Source organism: Pistacia vera, unplaced genomic scaffold (assembly GCF_008641045.1).
Source record: "Pistacia vera cultivar Batoury unplaced genomic scaffold, PisVer_v2 Contig108, whole genome shotgun sequence".
Lineage (NCBI taxonomy): Eukaryota > Viridiplantae > Streptophyta > Magnoliopsida > Sapindales > Anacardiaceae > Pistacia > Pistacia vera.
In genome coordinates this window covers 547,147-567,494 of record NW_022195115.1, presented here as the reverse complement: position 1 = coordinate 567,494, position 20,348 = coordinate 547,147, and the positions used below count along the sequence as shown (strand labels likewise).

The window sequence follows — 20,348 nt, the reverse complement described above, 5'->3', positions numbered from 1 at the left end:
AAAGGAGGATAATTTAGTAATCTACATAACATACCCATTCATTTATCCTCCCAACCAAACATATTATTATAATATATCCACAAATTTATTTTAACCAACCAAACATATTCCTCTAACGATTCCCTAGTAATCTATCTTTCCAGTAATACAACATCTTTAGTAATATAACATTCCCTGAACCAAACGCGCCGTAATTGTTATAATCACTGTTTTTTTTTTTTTTTTTTTTTTTTTTAAATTACTACAAAAATGTTTATAGTTATGTTTGTTAAACATGTTTCGCAAGCATGAATATGGATATGAAATTATTTTTTTTTTTTTTTTTGTGTTTAAATTACTACAAAAATGTTTATAGTTATGTTTGTTAAACATGTTTCGCAAGCATGAATATGGATATGAAATTACTTAAAATAAGAAGAGAAAACTAAAAAAGAAAATTTATTTATTTATTAAAGTTCTTAATAAAGTTATATAAATAATAATTAAATTTTTTTAGCATAATTTTGTGTTTCTAATAATTTTATCTTTATTTGATATATTAGAGTAGGATTTCTTTAAATTTTAGCCTTAGCGCAAAATCCCATAGGAAAAATTTATTATAACATAAATTTCAAAGATTTATTTAGTAGGGTGAACAATTGAGCTTGTATTTATTTATCCAATTTTTAATTCATTTATATATTTTCATTTTCCAATTATAGTGCATATATATCCTAATTTTAACCCAAAGAATATTTATCTTAAACTAGGTGGATATCTATAATAATAAACGCTGAGAGAAGAATATTCCTAAATTTCATATCAACAAAAAATTTTCGAGAGCAGAATATATGATATTGCATATTTGCATGCAGAAAAGGAAAACATAAATGTACAAGGAGACAAAATACCACTTAGAGAGACAATTTAGTTGCCTTAAAACTTTTTAATACTCTGTTTAATTTCTCTTTCAATCTCTCTCTTTGCGTGAAAACACGAAACATAGTGAAGGAAACAGCAAGAACTTGTTCTCGTTGTGGCCACAACTCAAGCACTTGTAATGAAAAGGGTTGTGTTAAAACTCTTTGGTGCCAATATTCATGTTCATCATGAGAGAGATGAAGCTGATCAACCTCCACATGAAAGGAAAAAGGGTATTTTTTCAAAAAGGGTATTTTTTCTTTTTTCTTTTCAATAATATTGATTTCATGATTTAATCCTAAAGGGGAGTACCTTAAACAATCAAATTGTAAACTTGGAACCTCTCATGAACATTCCACATTACGGTGGGATTACTTACATGGTAAAAACCAGTTTGAGCTTTGGCCACTTAAAGATTTTAACTGCTTCATTAAATACTATACTAGTTAATTTAACAGGATTCTTTTGAATTCAATATATCTAATTCTTTGAAACATATGGTTTAATTAATAGGGACCAAGTAATGTGCTATCTCTTTCATACATTGAAGCAATGAAGTACTACCAGATATATGTGTTGAGGGGTAACGCCTCTCACAATTTTAATGCTTGTAGAGCTTAATTTACCAATGTCAATGTCACTGCAAGCTGAAGCCGCTGCTTCCACATCTTCAAATGCAAGAGATGACAATTCTCTCGACCATAAAATTGGACTGCCTCAATCCTCCCATCAATACTAGGTTTATTTTACTATACCTCTTTGACCATTTGAACGTTTATTTTACTAATTATTTTGGCATTTGTTATTAGAATTATATTATATTATGACTGACCAGCTGGTTGCTCATGACATACCTAAAGTTATTGAAAATGTTTGGTTATTTTGTACAATTGCAGAGCTTTATGCTGGCTGACTGCCTCCACCATTGAACCATGTATAAATTAAAATACTTCAATTTTCTCGATTTTAATTTAAGTATTATTTTTATATTAATTAATTATTACATCTCGAATTTATTGTTAATTTGTAAATTGTTGTATTATAAAAAATATATATGTTAATTACAATGATATTATTATCATAATTTTAACTATTTTGTGGTCCAACAAAGAAAACCACATAAATGTTTCAGTACTTAACAATGAACAAAGATTGAGACTTATGTAATTGTTGTGAATTTGCGTAAACATATAATTTATCAAAATTAATAATATGTGAAGCAAATCACCAATTACACAAAAAATATAATAATTTAATGTGATTCGACGTAAAACTTTCATACACTGATAGTATAAAGAATAATATACTGATATCTTTGTATAATATTGCAAAGAGGCAATGGCAACAATATCCTTTTTGGTTTTTATGGCTCAAATTGATTAGGTAAAGATCTGGAAAGAAATTGAAGTTAGAAAGTGGTTCTCTTTCCATGGCAATTTGTATTCTAGCAGGAAAGAATTTGAATACACTATAGAATAGGAAAGTGTTAGATTTTAGTTTCAATAGAAGTGAGATATTTCTCTTGTCCCACATTAACTATAATGTTTATTTTTTATGTTTTTAATTTAATGTTTTGGTTTTTGTAGGGGTGTTCAAAAGCGGTTAATTAAACCGATTAACTTCTTTCTTGAACCGAACCAGTTTTTCGGTTCAAGAAAATTCCTTAATCGAAACCAAACTGGTTTTTTGGTTAAAGAAAATTCCTTAATTGAAACTGAACCGATTTAAGGGAAAACTGGTTTTTCGGTTAACTGAAAAACTGGTTAACCCGTTTTGAACCGGGTTTCCCCTTAAATTGGAGTAAACTTTTTTAAAAAAAAAAAAATTCCTCAATTAAATTGTAAACATCAATAATATATATCCAAATGAAAATTAAACATTCATACATATCAATTAACCACAACTAACGATACATTAAAAATTGATATAAATAAATTTAATTTTTATTTAATTTAATTTTAATATATAATATCCATTAAGATTATTTTTTTATTTTAATTTAATATATATATAAATTGTAAACATCAATAATATATATCCAAATAAAAATTAAACATTCATACATATCAATTAACCACAATTAACGATACATTAAAAATTGATATAAATAAATTTAATTTTTATTTTATTTTATTTTAATCTATATCCTTAAGATTATTTTTATTTTAATTTATATATATATATATATATATATAATATATATATATATATATATATATATATAACTAGTTAGTAAACCAGTTTGCATTTCACCCAAACCGGAAACCGAACCTAAAATCCGGTTTTTGAATTCTTTGAACCGTAACTGAACTGATTTTTCGATTTGGTTTGGTTTTTGCATTCTTTTTAACACCTCTAGGTTTTTGAAAATAAAAATGTGGTTGAATTAAAAGAAATTGGAAGTAGTTATGGAAACTGATTTCAGGAAAAAAATTAGTAGTGCGGGCACGAGTGGTGTCACTTAGGGGGCGCACGGTAAATTTAGAAATTTTAAAGGACCCTTTGGACTTTGTAAGGGAACCTTTTGATATTTTACAGATCCGCAATAAATCGACGCCGTCTCTGCACTGGGCGATGGAAAAATGTTAGTACAATGTAAAATATCGCATAAACTCCTATACTTTTTGTGTATATTTTGGAAATATAAACATTCTAAATCTATTTTTTTTAATACTTTTATTCGTACTAAAAGACCATAAAATCTATCCTAAACACATAAACACCATTATATATAACAAATCAATACAAAATAACAACTTTAAGTAACCCCAATACAAAACATTAGGTATTTTCTAAGCCCATAGCCACCATTCATTTTATGAAAATTAGGTACTTTTATGAGGAAGATTTGGGTATAAAAGAAGAGTTAACCACTTTTTCCCACCCAAAGGCTTAACGACACTTTCCCAGTCATAGACTTTTAAAATATCATTTTACTATCCAAGCAGCGAACATGAGCAAACTCAGTTCAGGTTATTAAAGACTTTGAAGAGGGGAGTCCGATAAGTCTTTTGGTGGTTGGGATTGATCGAAATTTGATTTGGGAATCACTTTATTGCTAGCGATTAGCAAGGTCAGCAAGAGTAGAGTTTGAGAGGTTTTGATGAGTAATGATCGAAAAAGAGAATAGTGGTGGTGTAGGGTCGCAACGATGCCAGAATCGAAAACGGAATTTAAATTTGGATAGTTAAATGGTATTTTAAAAGTTTGTGGGTAAGAAAGTTCATTAAGCCATTATTTGGGTTGGGAAAAAGTAGTTTACTCACAAAATAAAGAAAATAGGAGAAGCGTCTTATTTGAAAGTCGCATTTGAATGTGGTCATTAGTTAATGCACCATTTTTTAAAAAGGTTTTATTTTAAGCAAATTTCCGTAATCTAAAATTTTATTTTGCTTGTTTTTGGGGTTAATTATTGATTGTTTATTAACTTGATAAATAATTGGCTTTATTAGTTTGAATAATACTAGATGTGCAAATTTCATATACAAACTATGCCAAAGCTGATGTGTTATAAAATGATAAAATGAATTTGTATACAAAATCAATTGATAATAAAAAAATTGTCACATCAATTTATATACATTGTTTATATATGTAGCACCACTGAATTTATGTATAAGAGGTAATTTTTAAACCTCATATGTTTTATTAGACTATTAGTAACCACCGCTTGAAAAACATGATTGTAATGAATAAAAAATGAAATAATTGTAAACATTTACTCAAACTTCTTCACTCTCAACTTCCTTTCTTCACTTTAATAAAAGTAAAATATTAGTATAATAAAATAAATAATAAAAGCTATTATATGTTTTATCTCAGTTTTTAGTTTGCACTCTCAAATGATAACAAATCCTTGGTATTTTAATTGCTAGAATATAACCATTTCTTTTCATGTTAGACTTATATGGTCCATGTGATTATTATAAAATCGTCAATATTTAATTTCATATTGAAATTGGTGCAATAATAATACTAAATCTTATTGGTTAGTTGGAGTAGCGGTAGTTTTCCTTTAATAAAATAACTTTTTTTATGGAAAGATAACTCATGCTAGTGAAGAATACAAATTGATATATTTTAAGATAATTAGATGATTTTAAATTAAAGATAAATTAAATAATTAAAAGAAATTACATAACAAACATGTCAAATTGTCACATCAATTTGTAGAAAATAATTTAGGTCTCCTGTACATTCTTTGAAATAATATTCTATTATGAATATAATAGGATATGATTGAATCAAGTAGGATAGGATTATGAAAATGTGTTTGATATATTTTTTGAAAACGTTTTTTGAAAATATTTAGATTATTTTTAACCCTTTACATTTGTTAATTTAGCTAACCCCCCCCCCCCCAAATAAAAGTTTATAAATTAACAAAAACACCTTCATCCACCCACCCACTGGCAATCGGCCACCACCACCAGACGATGGCTGGTTGTCATCGAAATGGCACACGATCAACTGTATCTAACTAGTCATGTGCCGATCTGACCTTTTTTGGCTAGGTCCACTGTGTATCTGGTCAGAAACGACCAAATCTATGGTGAGAATCTAACCGTGGTAGCAACGACAATGATTGGCGGTGGTTGCTGGCGGACGACTATAGCTTGGGTGGGTGTCGAGTGGGGGTATTTTGTTAATTTATAAACTTTTATTATGAAAGTTAATTGTTAAATGTTTTGAGTTGAATAGAATAAGATTGTATTTTGAATTGAATAGTCAATATTTTAATAAATATGTTTTTTTAAATTATGACTTTTAAACGTATTATTTTCCGAAGCATTGTCCGTGGTTTCAAGGACTATGGGTTTTAATAGCCGAGAAAAAATCACTTACTACGAATCTTTCAAAACTAATCACTCAAATGGTAAGTATTGCGTGTTTAATTGAACTTCCTCCAAAACTTTCAAAAATTTATCACTAACCCTCTTTTATCGAAGAATTATTAAGAAATTTACGACTAACTGAATATAATTGATAAGTGATTGGTTTTTAAGTAATAATACTCATCCCAAAATTTATCCAAAATTTTACACTTCATATGGTTTATAGTGCAGTATCATCTCATACCAAAATTTATCCCAAATGATTTATATTGTCATATTATTCCTCACTTATATTGTTGACTTTTTGAAAGTTTAAAGGTGAAGTTTGATTATAATTGTAATACTTATTTGACTGATTATTTTTGAACGATTAGGGGTAGTGAGTAATTTTTTCCTCTCAAATAGCTACATATTTCTGAAAAATAAAAAATAAAAATTACATAGTTATATTAGTTTAGAAAGTATGAGCGGACTAGAAAATAAATTTAGGAGGGAAAATTTAAAATAAAATAATATAAAATATGAGAAAAATAAATAAGTAAATCTAAAAACATTAATATAAATGCCGACCAATCAAAAATGGAAAATAAACTAAATTAAAGATTTTTTGAGCGTTTGTATGTGAGTCCATCCCTGTTAGAAAGTACTTCAATTTTTTTTTCCAAAAACACTACAATTTTTTCTTCATTTCAAAGTCTTTATTTATAATTTATCTATATATTAATGACTACATAAAATACAAATGTGTGCAAGATTTGAGACGGTAGACTGAGAATGCTAAATTGTACATATAAGTTAATGTCTTTGCATAGGTGAGCAGGGAAATTTCTTCGTCGTTCAAATTTATGAGGTTTGAGGAGAATATCAAGACCTTCATCTTCATCTTCATCTTCATTATTATTAGATGAGTAATGTTATGTGTACTAATCTAAGTACTGACAGTTGAAATTTTGAAAATTTTTTTTTTTAGTTTTTGTGGGGAACTGACGTGGTAATAAGAGATGTTTGCCATGTCAGTTAGTACTTGGGTTGTATGGTTTTTAGTTAGTGCACATAGTATTATTCTTATTAGATATAAATGACATTTATGTAATTTATAGCTAATTGATGTTTAGTTAGTTTTAGAGAAGTTGAGTTAGTTAACTCATATTCAGCTCAATTAGCTAATGAGATATAGTGCTATATATAAAGAAACAGTGATGCATCAGTCAAAGTGTGATTTCATTTTCCCAAAATTCAGTTCAATACACTCCTATTTGCTTTATTAACATGGTATCAAAGCATCGGAGATTCAGCCTTAATCTGGGAAATGGGTCAATTCGAATCAATCCTTTATACTTCAACTAAGCTTATTCAAGCTTATATCTAATTTGTTCATTTCATTCCTTGAATTTCTAGTTCGAAATCTTGGATTTTAGGTTTTGTTCTAGCTCGAAATCTTGAATTAGGTTTGATTCAACCATAATTCTTTGTTGATTTCTACTTGAATTTGATTTTGCAACAATCAATTTGGCATTGGTTAATCGATGTGGCAACATCGACAGAAGAAGTAACTATTTAGATGATTGACTCCAACTCGCCCTCGTATGTTCATCCATCTGATACACTAGGCTTTATACTAGTCTCTAAGCAACTTGTCAGAACTGAAAATTACAGTATTTAAAGTCAAGCCATGACAGTCTCTCTTTGTGCCAAAAACAAACTCGGATTTGTTAATGGTACTTGCACAAAATCGATTGTGCATCCTAGCTTGGTTCCACAATAGGAGAGATGCAACTCATTAGTACTTGCATGGATCTTTAATTCAGTTTCAAAAGAGATATTTGATGGTATAGTTTACTCCACAAGTGATGCACAATTTGGCAAGATTTGAAGGAGCAGTACAACAAAGTGAATGGGACTAGAGTTTTTGGATTACATCGAGAAATTTCTAACCTAACTCAAGGAACTAATACAGTATCTAGCTACTATAGCAAGCTCAAGTCATTGTGGGATGAACTGGATTCCTTGGTCAACCAACTTGCACCTAATAGTGCCTCAGCAAAGGCATATCTATAGCAGTTAAATTAGTAGAAGCTACTGCAGTTTTTAATGGGATTAAATGAGTCTTATTCAATGGTTCGAAGCCAAATCTTGCTGGTGAACCCTTTACCGAGTGTCAAACAGGCTTATTCAGTGGTTAATCAAGATGAAAGCCAGAAAATATTGGCAAGAATGAGTTTGAATCCAGAGATAAGTACTGCACTTTATGCCAATCATACTAGAAATGGCAAAAATCATAGTCAAGGCCAAAAGTATAAGGGAAAAAACCTTATATTGAATGTGAATTTTACCATATTCCTAGACACAAACATGACAGCTGTTACGAGTTACATGGTTATCTGCCTGAGTATCAATTTACCAAAGGAAAAGGAAACTTTAAGTCAAAAGCCACTGCTAATCAGGTGCACACTTTGAAACCATTGGATACTAGAAATTCATGATCAAGCATTAGGAATTCAGAGTCTATGATTGGTCCTGTTTTGATTGCTGAGCAATACAAACATATCCTCGAATTGCTAGGAAAGGAGAACATTTCTCCACTAGTTGCGAACCTAGCAGGTAATTCTGTTGCCCTGATGTCTTATCTTGATAAAAGTTGCTAGATAATTGATACTGGAGCATCTGACCATATGACATTTGACCATTCTATCCTACAATCATCCACTACTATAGAACTTTCTGCGAAATACCTTGTAGGATTACCAAATGGAACAAAGACTTATGTTAAACATGTAGGATCTATAATTCTGAACAATAATTTACACCTATTAAATGTCCTGCATGTTTTAGATTCCCATTACAATTTACTTTCAGTCTCCAAACTTGTTGTCTCCAACAATTGTTTTGTTACTTTTTATCCTGATTTTTGCCTTACTCAGGATCTTTGCAGTGGCAAATTGAAGGGGATTGGTAAGCATAGGCAAGACTTTACCTTTTTCATTCAAAATCAAAACTTTCTTCTTTTGTATCAGATTTAGGATAGTTGAATAAGGTTGTTTGCCATACTGTAGAGTCATCACAAATTGTACCTCTTGAAATGAATTTGAATAAAGTGTCTGTTTCTTTACTTTCATTATCATCATCTAATCATTTTGCATTATGGCATCAAAGGTTAGGGCACATGATAGGGTTTGGGATATGATATATTTATATGAGAAACATAGACCTTCAAGAACAAGAGATATAGAGATTAATTGACAAAATTCTTCATTGATAACTACAATTTAGATTTAGTCTATTATACAGCCTTACACTTGCCTCCAAATGACTCCCAAAAAGACTCTAATTGCCTAATTCAAATCTAATAAGATATTCTATCATAATTATAAAAGGATAATAAGATAATCTTAATTCTATCATAATAAGATAATAGCATAATTATAAAAGACTTAACATAATTATAAAAGATAATAATAAAAGACTTAATATAATTATCCTAATTCTAAAATAATCCTAATAGCACACTTCTTATTCTGTTTTGCCCCTTGTTCATCCTAGTCTGTCAAAGTCTAAAATAGAAAATCTACAGCCTATACATTGTCCTATCTACCCTCTAGCTAAACAAACTAGAATACCTTTTCCTAATAGTACATCTCAAACACATAAAATTTTTTATTTACTACATATGGATGTGTGAGGTCCTTATAAAACACCTACACATGGTAATGCAAGATATTTTCTCACTATAATTAACGATTTCTCTAGGGTTACTTGGTTGTTTCTTATGCAATTCAGGTCAGACACTTATTCTACTATTAAACATTTCCTTCGCATGGTCCATACACAGTATAATTTGATCCCAAAGTGCATTAGAACCAATAATGGTTTAGAGTTCTTTAATGAAACTTGTCATAATCTCCTAAGTAGTCAAGGCATCATTCATCAAAGTTCCTGTGCTTATTCTCCTCAACAAAATGACATTGTTGAGAGAAAGCACGAGCACATCTTAGAGGTTACTAGGGCTTTAAAATTTCAGTCCAACATTCTCACTCATTTTTGGGGATACTATGTCCAAACTGTCATATACATCAGCAACAGACTACCTATTGCGGTCCTTAAAGGTCAGTCACCATTTGAAAAGTTTTTTGCCAAACCACCATCTTTTGATCATTTTAAAGTTTTTGGATGTGTAGCCTATGCGACAATCTTCTCTTCTAAGGATATATTACATCCTAGAGTTGCACCTTCAGTGTTCTTGGGGTATTTACTTACCCAAATTAGGTATATCCTATGCAATTTATCTATTCACACTATCTTTGTCACCCAGGATGTCTTTTTCTATAAGCATGTGTTCCCTTTCACTTTACCAACACCTTCCTCAAATCCTTTTCCCATAGATTCAGATTTTCTTGCTTTAGAATCAGTTCAGCCTTCTTCTATAGATTCCACTCAAACTCATTCTTCAACTTGTCCTGGTTCTTCAATTGTCCAGACTACAAACATTGATGTTTCACCTGGTTCTGTTCCAGTTCTAGTTTATTCAACTCCTCATATGCCCAATAATACTCACGTTTCACCACCTCCTCTTAGAAGATCTAGTAGACTTACCAATCCTCCCATTAGGACACAAGATTTTGTTTGCCCTACAATACATAATAATCCTATAGCCAATGTTTCTCATTATCTCATTACCAATTTTTTGTCCTATGCTAATGCGTCCCCTTCATACAAAGCCTTCTTGCCCAATCTTTTTTTGATAGAACCTACAACTTTCACACAAGCCTCCAAGGATCAGAATTGGGTCAATGCTATGCAAAAAGAAATTCAAGCATTAGAAACTAACCACACCTGGTCTTTAGAACCATTGCCCCTTGGAAAGGCTCCCATTGGTTGCAAATGGGTGTATAAACTTAAATACAAAGTTGATGGCACCCTGGATAGATACAAGGCACATTTGGTTGCTAAGGGGTATACACAGCAGGCTAGGATTGATTATGAGGAGACTTTCTCTCCTGTGGTCAAAAGGGTTACTATTAGGATAGTTTTGGCTTTGGCTTCTATGAATAATTGGCCACTTTATCAACTTGATGTGGACAATGCTTTCTTGCAAGGGGACTTGCAAGAAGATATTTACATGACATTACCTTAAGGTTTTCCAAAATTGGGGGGGGGGGGGGGGGCAGTATGCAAGCTTCATAAATCTTTATACGGGTTGAAACAGGCTTATAGAGCCTGGAATTCTAAGTTAACTACAACCCTTTTGGATGGTGGTTTCCAGCAGTCCAAGTCAGATTACTCCTTGTTTATCAAAAGAAATTAGTCTCATATTGTCATGCTTCTTATGCAAGTTTCATAAATCTTTATATGGGTTGAAACAAGCTTATAGAGCCTGGAATTCTAAGTTGACTACAACCCTTTTGGATGGTGGTTTCCAGCAGTCGAAGTCAGATTACTCTTTGTTTATCAAAAGAAATTAGTCTCATATTGTCATGCTTCTTATGCAAGCTTCATAAATCTTTATATGGGTTGAAACAGGCTTATAGAGCCTGGAATTCTAAGTTGACTACAACCCTTTTGGATGGTGGTTTCCAGCAGTCCAAGTCAGATTACTCCTTGTTTATCAAAAGAAATTAGTCTCATATTGTCATGCTTCTTGTGTATGTGGATGACATTGTGATAACAGGTAATGATCCAGTTTTGATCAGTCAAACTAAGTAACTGTTGCACAACAATTTCAAGCTGAAAGATTTAGGTGTATTGAGATATTTCCTAGGATTTGAAGTAGCTCGATCATTTAAAGGAATCGGCACTTGTCAAAGGAAATATGCATTGGAACTTATCTCGGAATCAGGCTTATCAAGTTCTAAACCATCCTTAGTTCCCATGGAACCCAATATTAAACTCACCTCGGCAGCATATAACCGTCAGTTTGCTTCTAATAGTGCGCAACATGATCATTTTCTTGAGGATCCAACTATTTATCAAAGATTGATAGGTAAGTTGTTGTACCTCTGTATGACCAGGCCAGATCTTAGCTACTCAATTAGCCTTTTAAGTCAATTTATGCGTCAGCCCAAGCAGTCCCATATGGTAACAGCTTTAAAGGTGGCCAGATATGTGAAATCAGCTCCTGGACTTGGTTAATTCTTTCCTACTCATAATACGTTGTCTTTATCAGCCTATAGTGACTCTGATTGGGTTACTTGCTTAATGACAAGGAAGTCCATTACTGGTTTTTGCATCTTTCTTAGCTCTTCTCTCCTTTCCTGGAAATCTAAGCACCAAGCCACTATTTCAAAGTCTTCCTCTGAGGCTGAATATAGAGCTATGACCTCTACCGTATGTGAAGTCATCCGGTTGGTCCAATTACTCAAAGAACTTGGCTTCTCCAATTTGCTTCCCGTTACCCTTCAGTGACAACCAAAGTGCCCATTACATTGCCTCCAATCCTATGTTCCATGAGCAGACCAAACACATTGACATTGATTGTCATATTGTCCATGAGAAGCTCAAGAATGGCCTTACCACTACTGCGCATATTTCTTCCTCTGAGTAGCCAGCCGATATTCTTACTAAAGCACTTGGAAAGACTTATCATCATCACCTATTACACAAGTTGGATGTGCTAGACCTCTATCACCCTTCGATTTTGAGGGGGTACTAGATATAAAGGACATTTATGTAATTTATAGCTAAATCTCTTTTTAATTATCTTTGTAAATATGTATCCTCATTTTGATTTTCTATATATATGTATGTATGTATGTATGTATGTATCAAACAAATCAACAATATTTTTCAGTATCATTTAGAAGTTTTTAAAATAAGTATCAAAGTTTTTGAAAAATTCTTAGAGGGGCAATCAATATAAATAATTAACATATATAACTAATATTTATTCGAGCTTTATCAAGCTCGTGAGCCTCAGAGCTCGAAAGCTCGATAGAGCTCGCAAATTATCTGATGTTTGAAAGCTTCCAAGTCGAGTACTAACATGTTCAATACTTGGCTCGAATATCAATCAAACATTTCAAGTTCAAGTTTGGTTCGAAATGTGTCGAGCCAAACACGGGCTTCCGTTGAGTTGAGCTCGAATTGTTCATGAACTGTTCTGATCGTTTATAGCCTTAGCCTCTCGGTGTATTATGTTCTCCTTTTCTCATTGTTTTAAGCTTTCTCAGTTATTGAAAACATTGTATTTGGTATAGGATGTAGAATTTCATTATCTTGTAATAAGCAAGCAAATGGTTAGTTGTCAATTTATCTATTTTAATTGTTGTTTTCCATTCCATCAATATCCTTTTCATAATGCAATGGGAAAATCATATTGCTTAATTATTCTGATAGTTTTCCATTCCTTTCTGTCAGTATTATTTTTTATCCATACCAAGCATTAAAGAAGTAGAGCTCTGATGATTATGATTGCTTTCTGTCAGTGCCAATATTGCAGACTGAACTTTGTCAATTCCCTAAAGGAAGAGAAATGTGAAGTAACACAAAAAGTTGAATCTCACCCTTGCCGTAAAAAGGTGCTGTGAAATTTTTTATATTTGGTCCTTGTTATTGAGAATGTTTTTAAAAAGATTTCAAATGTAAAGCCATATTTTGCCTGTCAGATCTAAGTAAAAGAGAACTTGGTGTCTTACGGAATATCTAACTAAAACTCTAAACTCATCCATAAAAATTAAGAAAATGATGCCGAAATAATAAGATGATTGAACAATCAAGGAACAATTGATACAAAAAACCACCACCGAATGTATTAAGTTCAGATATTGGATTGAATAAAAAACCATAAAAGGTTCTTAAACTTTCATTTAATAAAAATAATTATCAAAAACTGTCCTATTACGACTATAATAGCCTTTTTATAGTTTGCCTAATCAAAAAACCAAGAAAAAGAATATTAAATAACTATCGCAAGAAGGTCCCAAAACATTCAAAAAGCTGTAATAAACCCAAAAACTTTAAGAGTTTGCAAACACACCCCTAAAATCATAAAAAAGGCCTAAAAACCCATCTAAACGATTTCGAAAGGCTAAAAAATGAAAAAACTTGTAGCCTTGCCACAAGCCTAACTTATTTGACCGTTTTAGAATGTCACACCAAAATTCGTTGCATTTTGACATCATCAATACTATTCAGCACTATTCATATGATACTGTTCATCACTGTTCATATGACACTATTCATTATTGCATCATTCTTTCCCACCAAAAAAGGATTCGTCCTCGAATCGACAACCGCATGCTCCTCTGCGACGCTATCTACCAATTCATCTGCATGGTACGGTTATAAATCCACAACATTGAAGGTGCCAAAAACATTATACTCACCTAATAACTCAATCTCGTATGCATTGTCATTGATACGCTCTAGAACTTTGAATGGACCATCAGCTCTTGGTTGTAACTTTCCAAATCTGTCCGTTGGAAATCATTCTTTCTAAAGGTGAACCCACACCAAGTCCCCTAGTTTGAAAACAACCTATTTGTAATGCTCGTCAGCCCGTTGTTTGTACCTTTCATTCTGCTTGACAATACGTTTCCGAACCTACTCGTGTAACTCCTTAATGAACTCAACCTACTCATCAGCATCAGAACTGAATTGGTTAACAATCAGAAATGGTGCCAAGTCCAAAGGTGTGATTGGATTACGACTATTTACTATCTTGACCGGACCTTTCCCTGTTGTGTGATTCTGAGATCGATTATATGCAAATTCTGCATGTGCAAACACCAAGTCTCATTGCCTCGAATTATCTCTAATCAAACTCTGTAACAATTTTTCGAAGCTCCGGTTTACCATTTCAATCTGCCCATCTGTCTGTGGGTGGTGAGAGGAACTAAATTGTAATTTGGTATCCATTGTTTGCCATAGAGTGCACCAGAAATGACTCAGAAATTTGACATCTCGATCTGAAGTCAGCGACTTAGGAACTTCATGGAGCTTGACAATTTCCAGTAGAAACAACCTTACCACCTATGAAGCATCAAAATTTTTGTTACAGGGGATAAAATGGGCCATCTTCGAAAATCTATCAACAACCACCATAATGGAGTCTTTATTCCGTTATGTTCTTGGAAACCCCAACACAAAATCCAAACTCACATCCTCCCACAGTGCTACTGGAACAGGTAATAGTGTGTATAAACCTACATTGGTACTTCGAGTCTTTGCCAGATGATAAATTCTACAACGTTCCACAAGACCCCTAACATCACGCTCCATACGAGGCCAGTAAAAATGCTCTGATAGTAAAGCTAACGTCTTATCCTTCCTAAAATGTCTAGCTAATCCTCCAGCATGGCTTTCAATAATCAGGGATTCCCTCCATGAACATTCAGGAATGCATAGTCTATTCCCCTTGAACAAATACCCCTCTTGAATCAGAAATTGCTCACAAGAACCACCCTTACACATTTCCTAAATATCACTGAAGTAAGGATCATCTCGATAAAGGTCCCTAAATGTATCAAACCCAGTACTTGCACCTGCATTGTTGAGAGTAAAGAATGGGGCCTACTCAATGCAGTTGCCACCCTATTAAGAACCCTCAATTTATGTTTAATGGAAAAAGTAAAAATCTGTATGAATTACACCCATTTAGCATTTCTTGAGTTGAGTTTGTGTTGCCTATTAATGTATTTCAATGCCTCATGATTAGAATATATATAACACAAATTCCTTTAAAAGTAGATAATGCATCCAGTACTCCAAACTCCTTACTATCACATAAAATTCCTTATCATTCGTAGAGTATCTCCGTCTCGCATCATTAAGCTTCTCACTGAAAAAGGCAATTGGCTTGGTCTTCTAGCTCAATGCTTCCCTAATCTCAACATTCGAAGTATCACAATGAACCTCAAATACCTCTCCAAAGTTTGCTAGCACCAAAACTGAAGCCTCTATAACCTTGCTTTTCAAAAGTTGAAAGGCATTTTTGGCTTCTTTGGTCCATACAAAACGTCCAGCCTTCAAACATTCGATAATTGGCGCGATAATGGTACTGAAATTCCGAATGAACCTTCTATAAAATGATGCCAACCCATGAAAGCTCCGAATATCATGAATGTTTTTCGGTGTCGGCCAACTCGTTATTGCCTCAATCTTGGCTAAATCCATTCTAATCCCATCTGTTGATACTATATAACCTAGAAACGCCACAATCAGTGAGAAAATGACACTTCTTCGGATTTGCGTATAACTTCTGCACACATAACACCTCAAAAACCCGCCTCAGATAGTCTAAATGCTACTTCACTGAAACACTATAAACAAGGATGTCATCGAAATAAACGACAACAAACTTACCTATGAATGGCCAAAACACTTGGTTCATAAGGCGCATGAATGTACTCAGTGCATTGGATAGTCCAAACGGCATTACCATCCATTCATACAACCCATAGCGCATCTTAAATGTTGTTTTCCATTCATCCCCCGATCGAACCCGTATTTGATGGTAGCCACTCCTCAAATCTATCTTTGAAAACACAGTAGCCCCATGAAGTTCATCAAGCAAATCATCAAGTCGAGGAATTGGAAATCGGTATTTGATAGTGATTTTGTTGACAATCGGACTATCAATACACATCCACTAAGACCCATCCTTCTTTGGAACCAATAAATCCAGAACAGCTTAAGGGTTCATACTTTCTCTAATTACACCTTTTTCTAACAATTCTTGAACTTGCCTTTGTAACTCTTCATGTTCTTTTAGACTCATCTGATAGGCAGCCTTGTTGGGAATGACAACTCCCAGAACAAAATTAATATAGTGTTAGATGTCCCTCATAGGTAGTAATCTAGATGGCATCTCCTCCAGAACCACGTCACCAAACACATCCAATAATGGTTGAACTTGGGGCAGAATAGTAACAACCTCGTCATTCTCTTATACTACAACCAAAGCAAAAACCTCTTGTGATTTTTCAATCGCATCCACAATATCTGACTTGGACAATAGGTGATTCACATTACCCTTATTGTCTTGCCTCACATCTAACGGCCCTAACATGATCGTAATACGATCTTTTTTGAAGGTGTAAGTATTTCTGAAGTCATCATGTTTCGTCTTCCGATCAAACTACTAAGGTCTCCCTAACAAAAGATGACAAGCATCCATTGGTACAACATCACACCACACCTCATCCTAATATTTTTTTCCAATCGAAAATTGCACAAGACACCGTTTGTTCACTTTTACTTCATTTCTTTTTCGAAACGAGGAAAGTTTGTATGGTTTAGGATGTTCTTCCATCTTCAAATTCAACTTTTCTACCATAGATGCAACAACAACGCTTTCACAACTACCCCCATCAATAATTATCGACACACTTTTCCCTTCAAGGTGCACTTAGTATGAAAAATGTTGTTTCTCAACCACTGCTCATCCTCTATTGCAGCAGTATTCAACAATCTACGAAAGACTAAAGACTCACCTTCATCTGCATAGATGATTTCGTCTTCATTTGAATCTGTTTGTTCATGTTCTTCCCCTACATCATCATATATTAGTGTAGCATCTTCCTCAATCAAGGTCACAATCTATCGATTTGGACAGTCTGTTGCAAAGTGCCCGAGTCCTTGACATTTGAAACATTGTCTCCCCTTTCCTCATGTTGATCTAGCCTCAACTACTTGTTTAACCTTCAAGTTTGCCTTAGAATTACTAACATTCACTGCCACTGTCGTTGGTTTCAAAGATGTTGAACTTCCTCGACTCCCTGAATACTCATTTCCTGAAAAATGATTTGAATACCGTGAACCTCCNGTTGCCATATCTCAAGCACAAAAGCAAGAGACTCTATCTTCAACAATGGGTTCATCAAGAAAGGAGGCTGAAAAAAAACAAACCCCCAAGAAACAAAAGATAGTCTTTACAGCGATACACTTGATGAAGCGTAAGAACCACAACGGCCCACAAGAATCTGAAGCAGCTAGCGGAATTTCAACAGAAGTTACTCTTTTTCATCAAAGAAATAATAAGAAGCCGAGAACAATAAGTTACACCATTCTTTCACTGACAAACAACACTCAAGTTTCAACACAACTGAAGTTGTTTGATGATACTTGGCCGACTGCTAACATACCTGTGGCTAAAGAATACTTTGAGGGGGTCAGAAAGAAAAGAGAGATGGCAAACTCCAAGATTGCCATGATGAAACATTACAGCCCTGAAGAGGAGGAAGAAGAGAGGATGAAGGGAGTTTCAACCAAACTAAAACTTTACAATGATCCATGGAATATAAAGAAGAGGCTAACAAAAAGTGATATGGGTCATCTCTGTAGGCTTTTGCTGCAAACAAGTCCGATGGAAAAGTATGTGTTGCCATTCCTCAACAGGCATCAGATTAATGAGGTTCAAAGCAAAGAGGGTATGAGAGTGATGGTGTGGGATCAAGATACTCAATCCCAGCACTCATTGATTATGAAGAAGTGGTCAACTTCAAAGAGCTACATTTTCATTGACGGATGGACTCAAAAATTCGTCAGTAGACGAAACTTGAAGACGGGAGATGAAATTGGACTGTATTGGGATCCGTACAATTCAATATTTAATTTTCATGTTTTTCAACGTGCGGCCTAAAATTTACATTTAACTTCCAGATATTCCACTCAATGTAGCTACGCAAGAGCATGTATGGAGTTTAATTTAATTTAGTCAAATTTTCCAATTGCAAATATTAAATTTTGATTTTAAATTTCATGTAATGTTCTGTTTTGTTCACATAAAAGTTATCCTATAAAGACGCAGTAGAACTTTTACAATAACTCGTGTCTCTTTTGTTATGAATACCAGAAGTTTCTCTTGAAAAACAAATCCCCTAGAAACAAATGCTAGTGATACACAGGATATATAAAAGAACCACGACAACCCACAAGAATCTGAAATTTCTTCGGAAGTAACTATTGTTCATCAAACCAACAATAACAAGAAGCGAAGAACAAGCACCACTAAAATCGTCTTTATCGGATAAAGAATACTCAAGTTTTAGTAGAACTCAAGTTGTTTGATGATACATGGCCTGGGTCAACTGATAAAGAACACTATGAGGGAGTTAGAAAGAAAGGAGAGACGACCAACTCCAAGATAGCAAGGATGAAACATTACACACCTGAAGAGAAGGAAGAAGAGAGAGTACTATAGGGTGTTTCAATCAAACTAAAACTCTGAACTCATGCATAGAAATTAAGAAAAGCTGAAGAGGCTTGCACAAAGGGACTCATACGCTTTGGGAGATATATTACATTGTACTGGATATAATTTATTCATTTAGTTTTTTTTTTTTTTTTTTTTTTCATTTTTGTAATTAGTTTAGTGTTTTTTATATTAATATTATTATCTTAAGCCTTTTAATTGAGTCTTATGAGATGTTTATAATCTATTTAAACACTAATGTTAAGAGTTAGTTTGGGATTGTTGTAATTTCAAATATAATCAATTTTTATTTAATTTTAAAAACAATTAACTTTGAAAATAATTCAAAGGATATTTAGTAAACTTAATTTTTTTAAATTGCGATGAGTTTCAAAAACTATATATTTTTCCTTTAAATATTTTTATATTAGAAAAATTATTTTGATAAATATTTAAAACTATATTAAATAATTTTATATACAAAGAATTTGTTTATAATTTATAAAAAAAAAAAATTAATAATTGAAAAGTGCCAAAAACTCTCAATCATCATCGGTTCCGATGAGCCACTACTGGCAGGGGCGGATCCAGAAATTTCTGCTAGGATGGGCCAAAGTAAAAATTAATTATGCATTAATACTTTTGTCTATTAATATTTTTGTTAGGGTGGGCCAAAATATATAAATTATACATATTAATATTTTTAAAAAAAAAATTGAGGGCCCACCCAAAAAATGGCTAGATCCGCCACTTACTACTAGCAACTACTAAAATAGCTCCGAGATCGGAATCCATCGATCTACACAACCCAGGTGGTTCCGCCAGAAATGGCAGTTCGAACCTGACAGTGGATGCTATGGTTCATCTATTTTATTTGAAAAAATATATATTTAATTTATTTTATTGATTAATTAATGTTTTGGATAAGATTTCAATGTAATATATATAAATTGATTAATTTAAAATATTGATCATAAATATATATTTAGGTTTAGCTGAAGACATTGGAGTGAACTAATTGAAATATCAATATCCATAATATTTAAAATTATTTGGAGAGGAATTAGATATGATGCTATAGTTTCACCATGTTCAAAGAGTAGTTAAAATCAAACCTATCCGATTTGTACAGTGGGATGGTTCTTGCAATTGCGGTATAATACAGTCCAACCCAGAGGAAGTTATGACACAGTCCAATCCGAATGAACAAAATATTGTATTGAATCGTACCAGTCTCTACTGGCTTAGTAGGCTTTAAAATGATGATACAAAACTGTGTGTTAATAAGTAAATATTGGGGTTGTGTAGTGGTTTGATGTTTTCAATGGTTAAAATAGTGCATATCTAAATAACTGCTCTATCTGGATAAAGCCCATGGGTTACTGTGCTTATAAAATCTGCATTTGAAATGCAAAATATACAATTGGATTGTATTAAAATCTCTGCATTTCAAGCTTTAATTTCCAAGTTTTACTTATATATTTATG

The 20,348-nt window shown here is 32.8% G+C and overlaps 2 protein-coding genes across 2 annotated transcripts; one reads left to right on the top strand and one right to left on the bottom strand.

Moving 5' to 3' along the window:
• Positions 1–15,533: 15,533 nt before the first annotated feature.
• Positions 15,534–16,114, bottom strand: LOC116133839 (uncharacterized mitochondrial protein AtMg00860-like). The gene is made up of 2 exons (XM_031419522.1): positions 16,032–16,114; positions 15,534–15,927 (listed from the first exon to the last, which is right to left on the bottom strand). The coding sequence occupies exons 1-2, from the start codon at positions 16,112–16,114 to the stop codon at positions 15,534–15,536; spliced, it is 477 nt and encodes a 158-aa protein (XP_031275382.1).
• Positions 16,115–17,538: 1,424 nt separating this feature from the next.
• On the top strand, positions 17,539–18,309 carry LOC116133829 (B3 domain-containing protein At2g33720-like). The gene has a single exon (XM_031419518.1). The coding sequence runs from the start codon at positions 17,539–17,541 to the stop codon at positions 18,307–18,309; it is 771 nt and encodes a 256-aa protein (XP_031275378.1).
• The last annotated feature ends 2,039 nt before the right edge of the window (positions 18,310–20,348 follow it).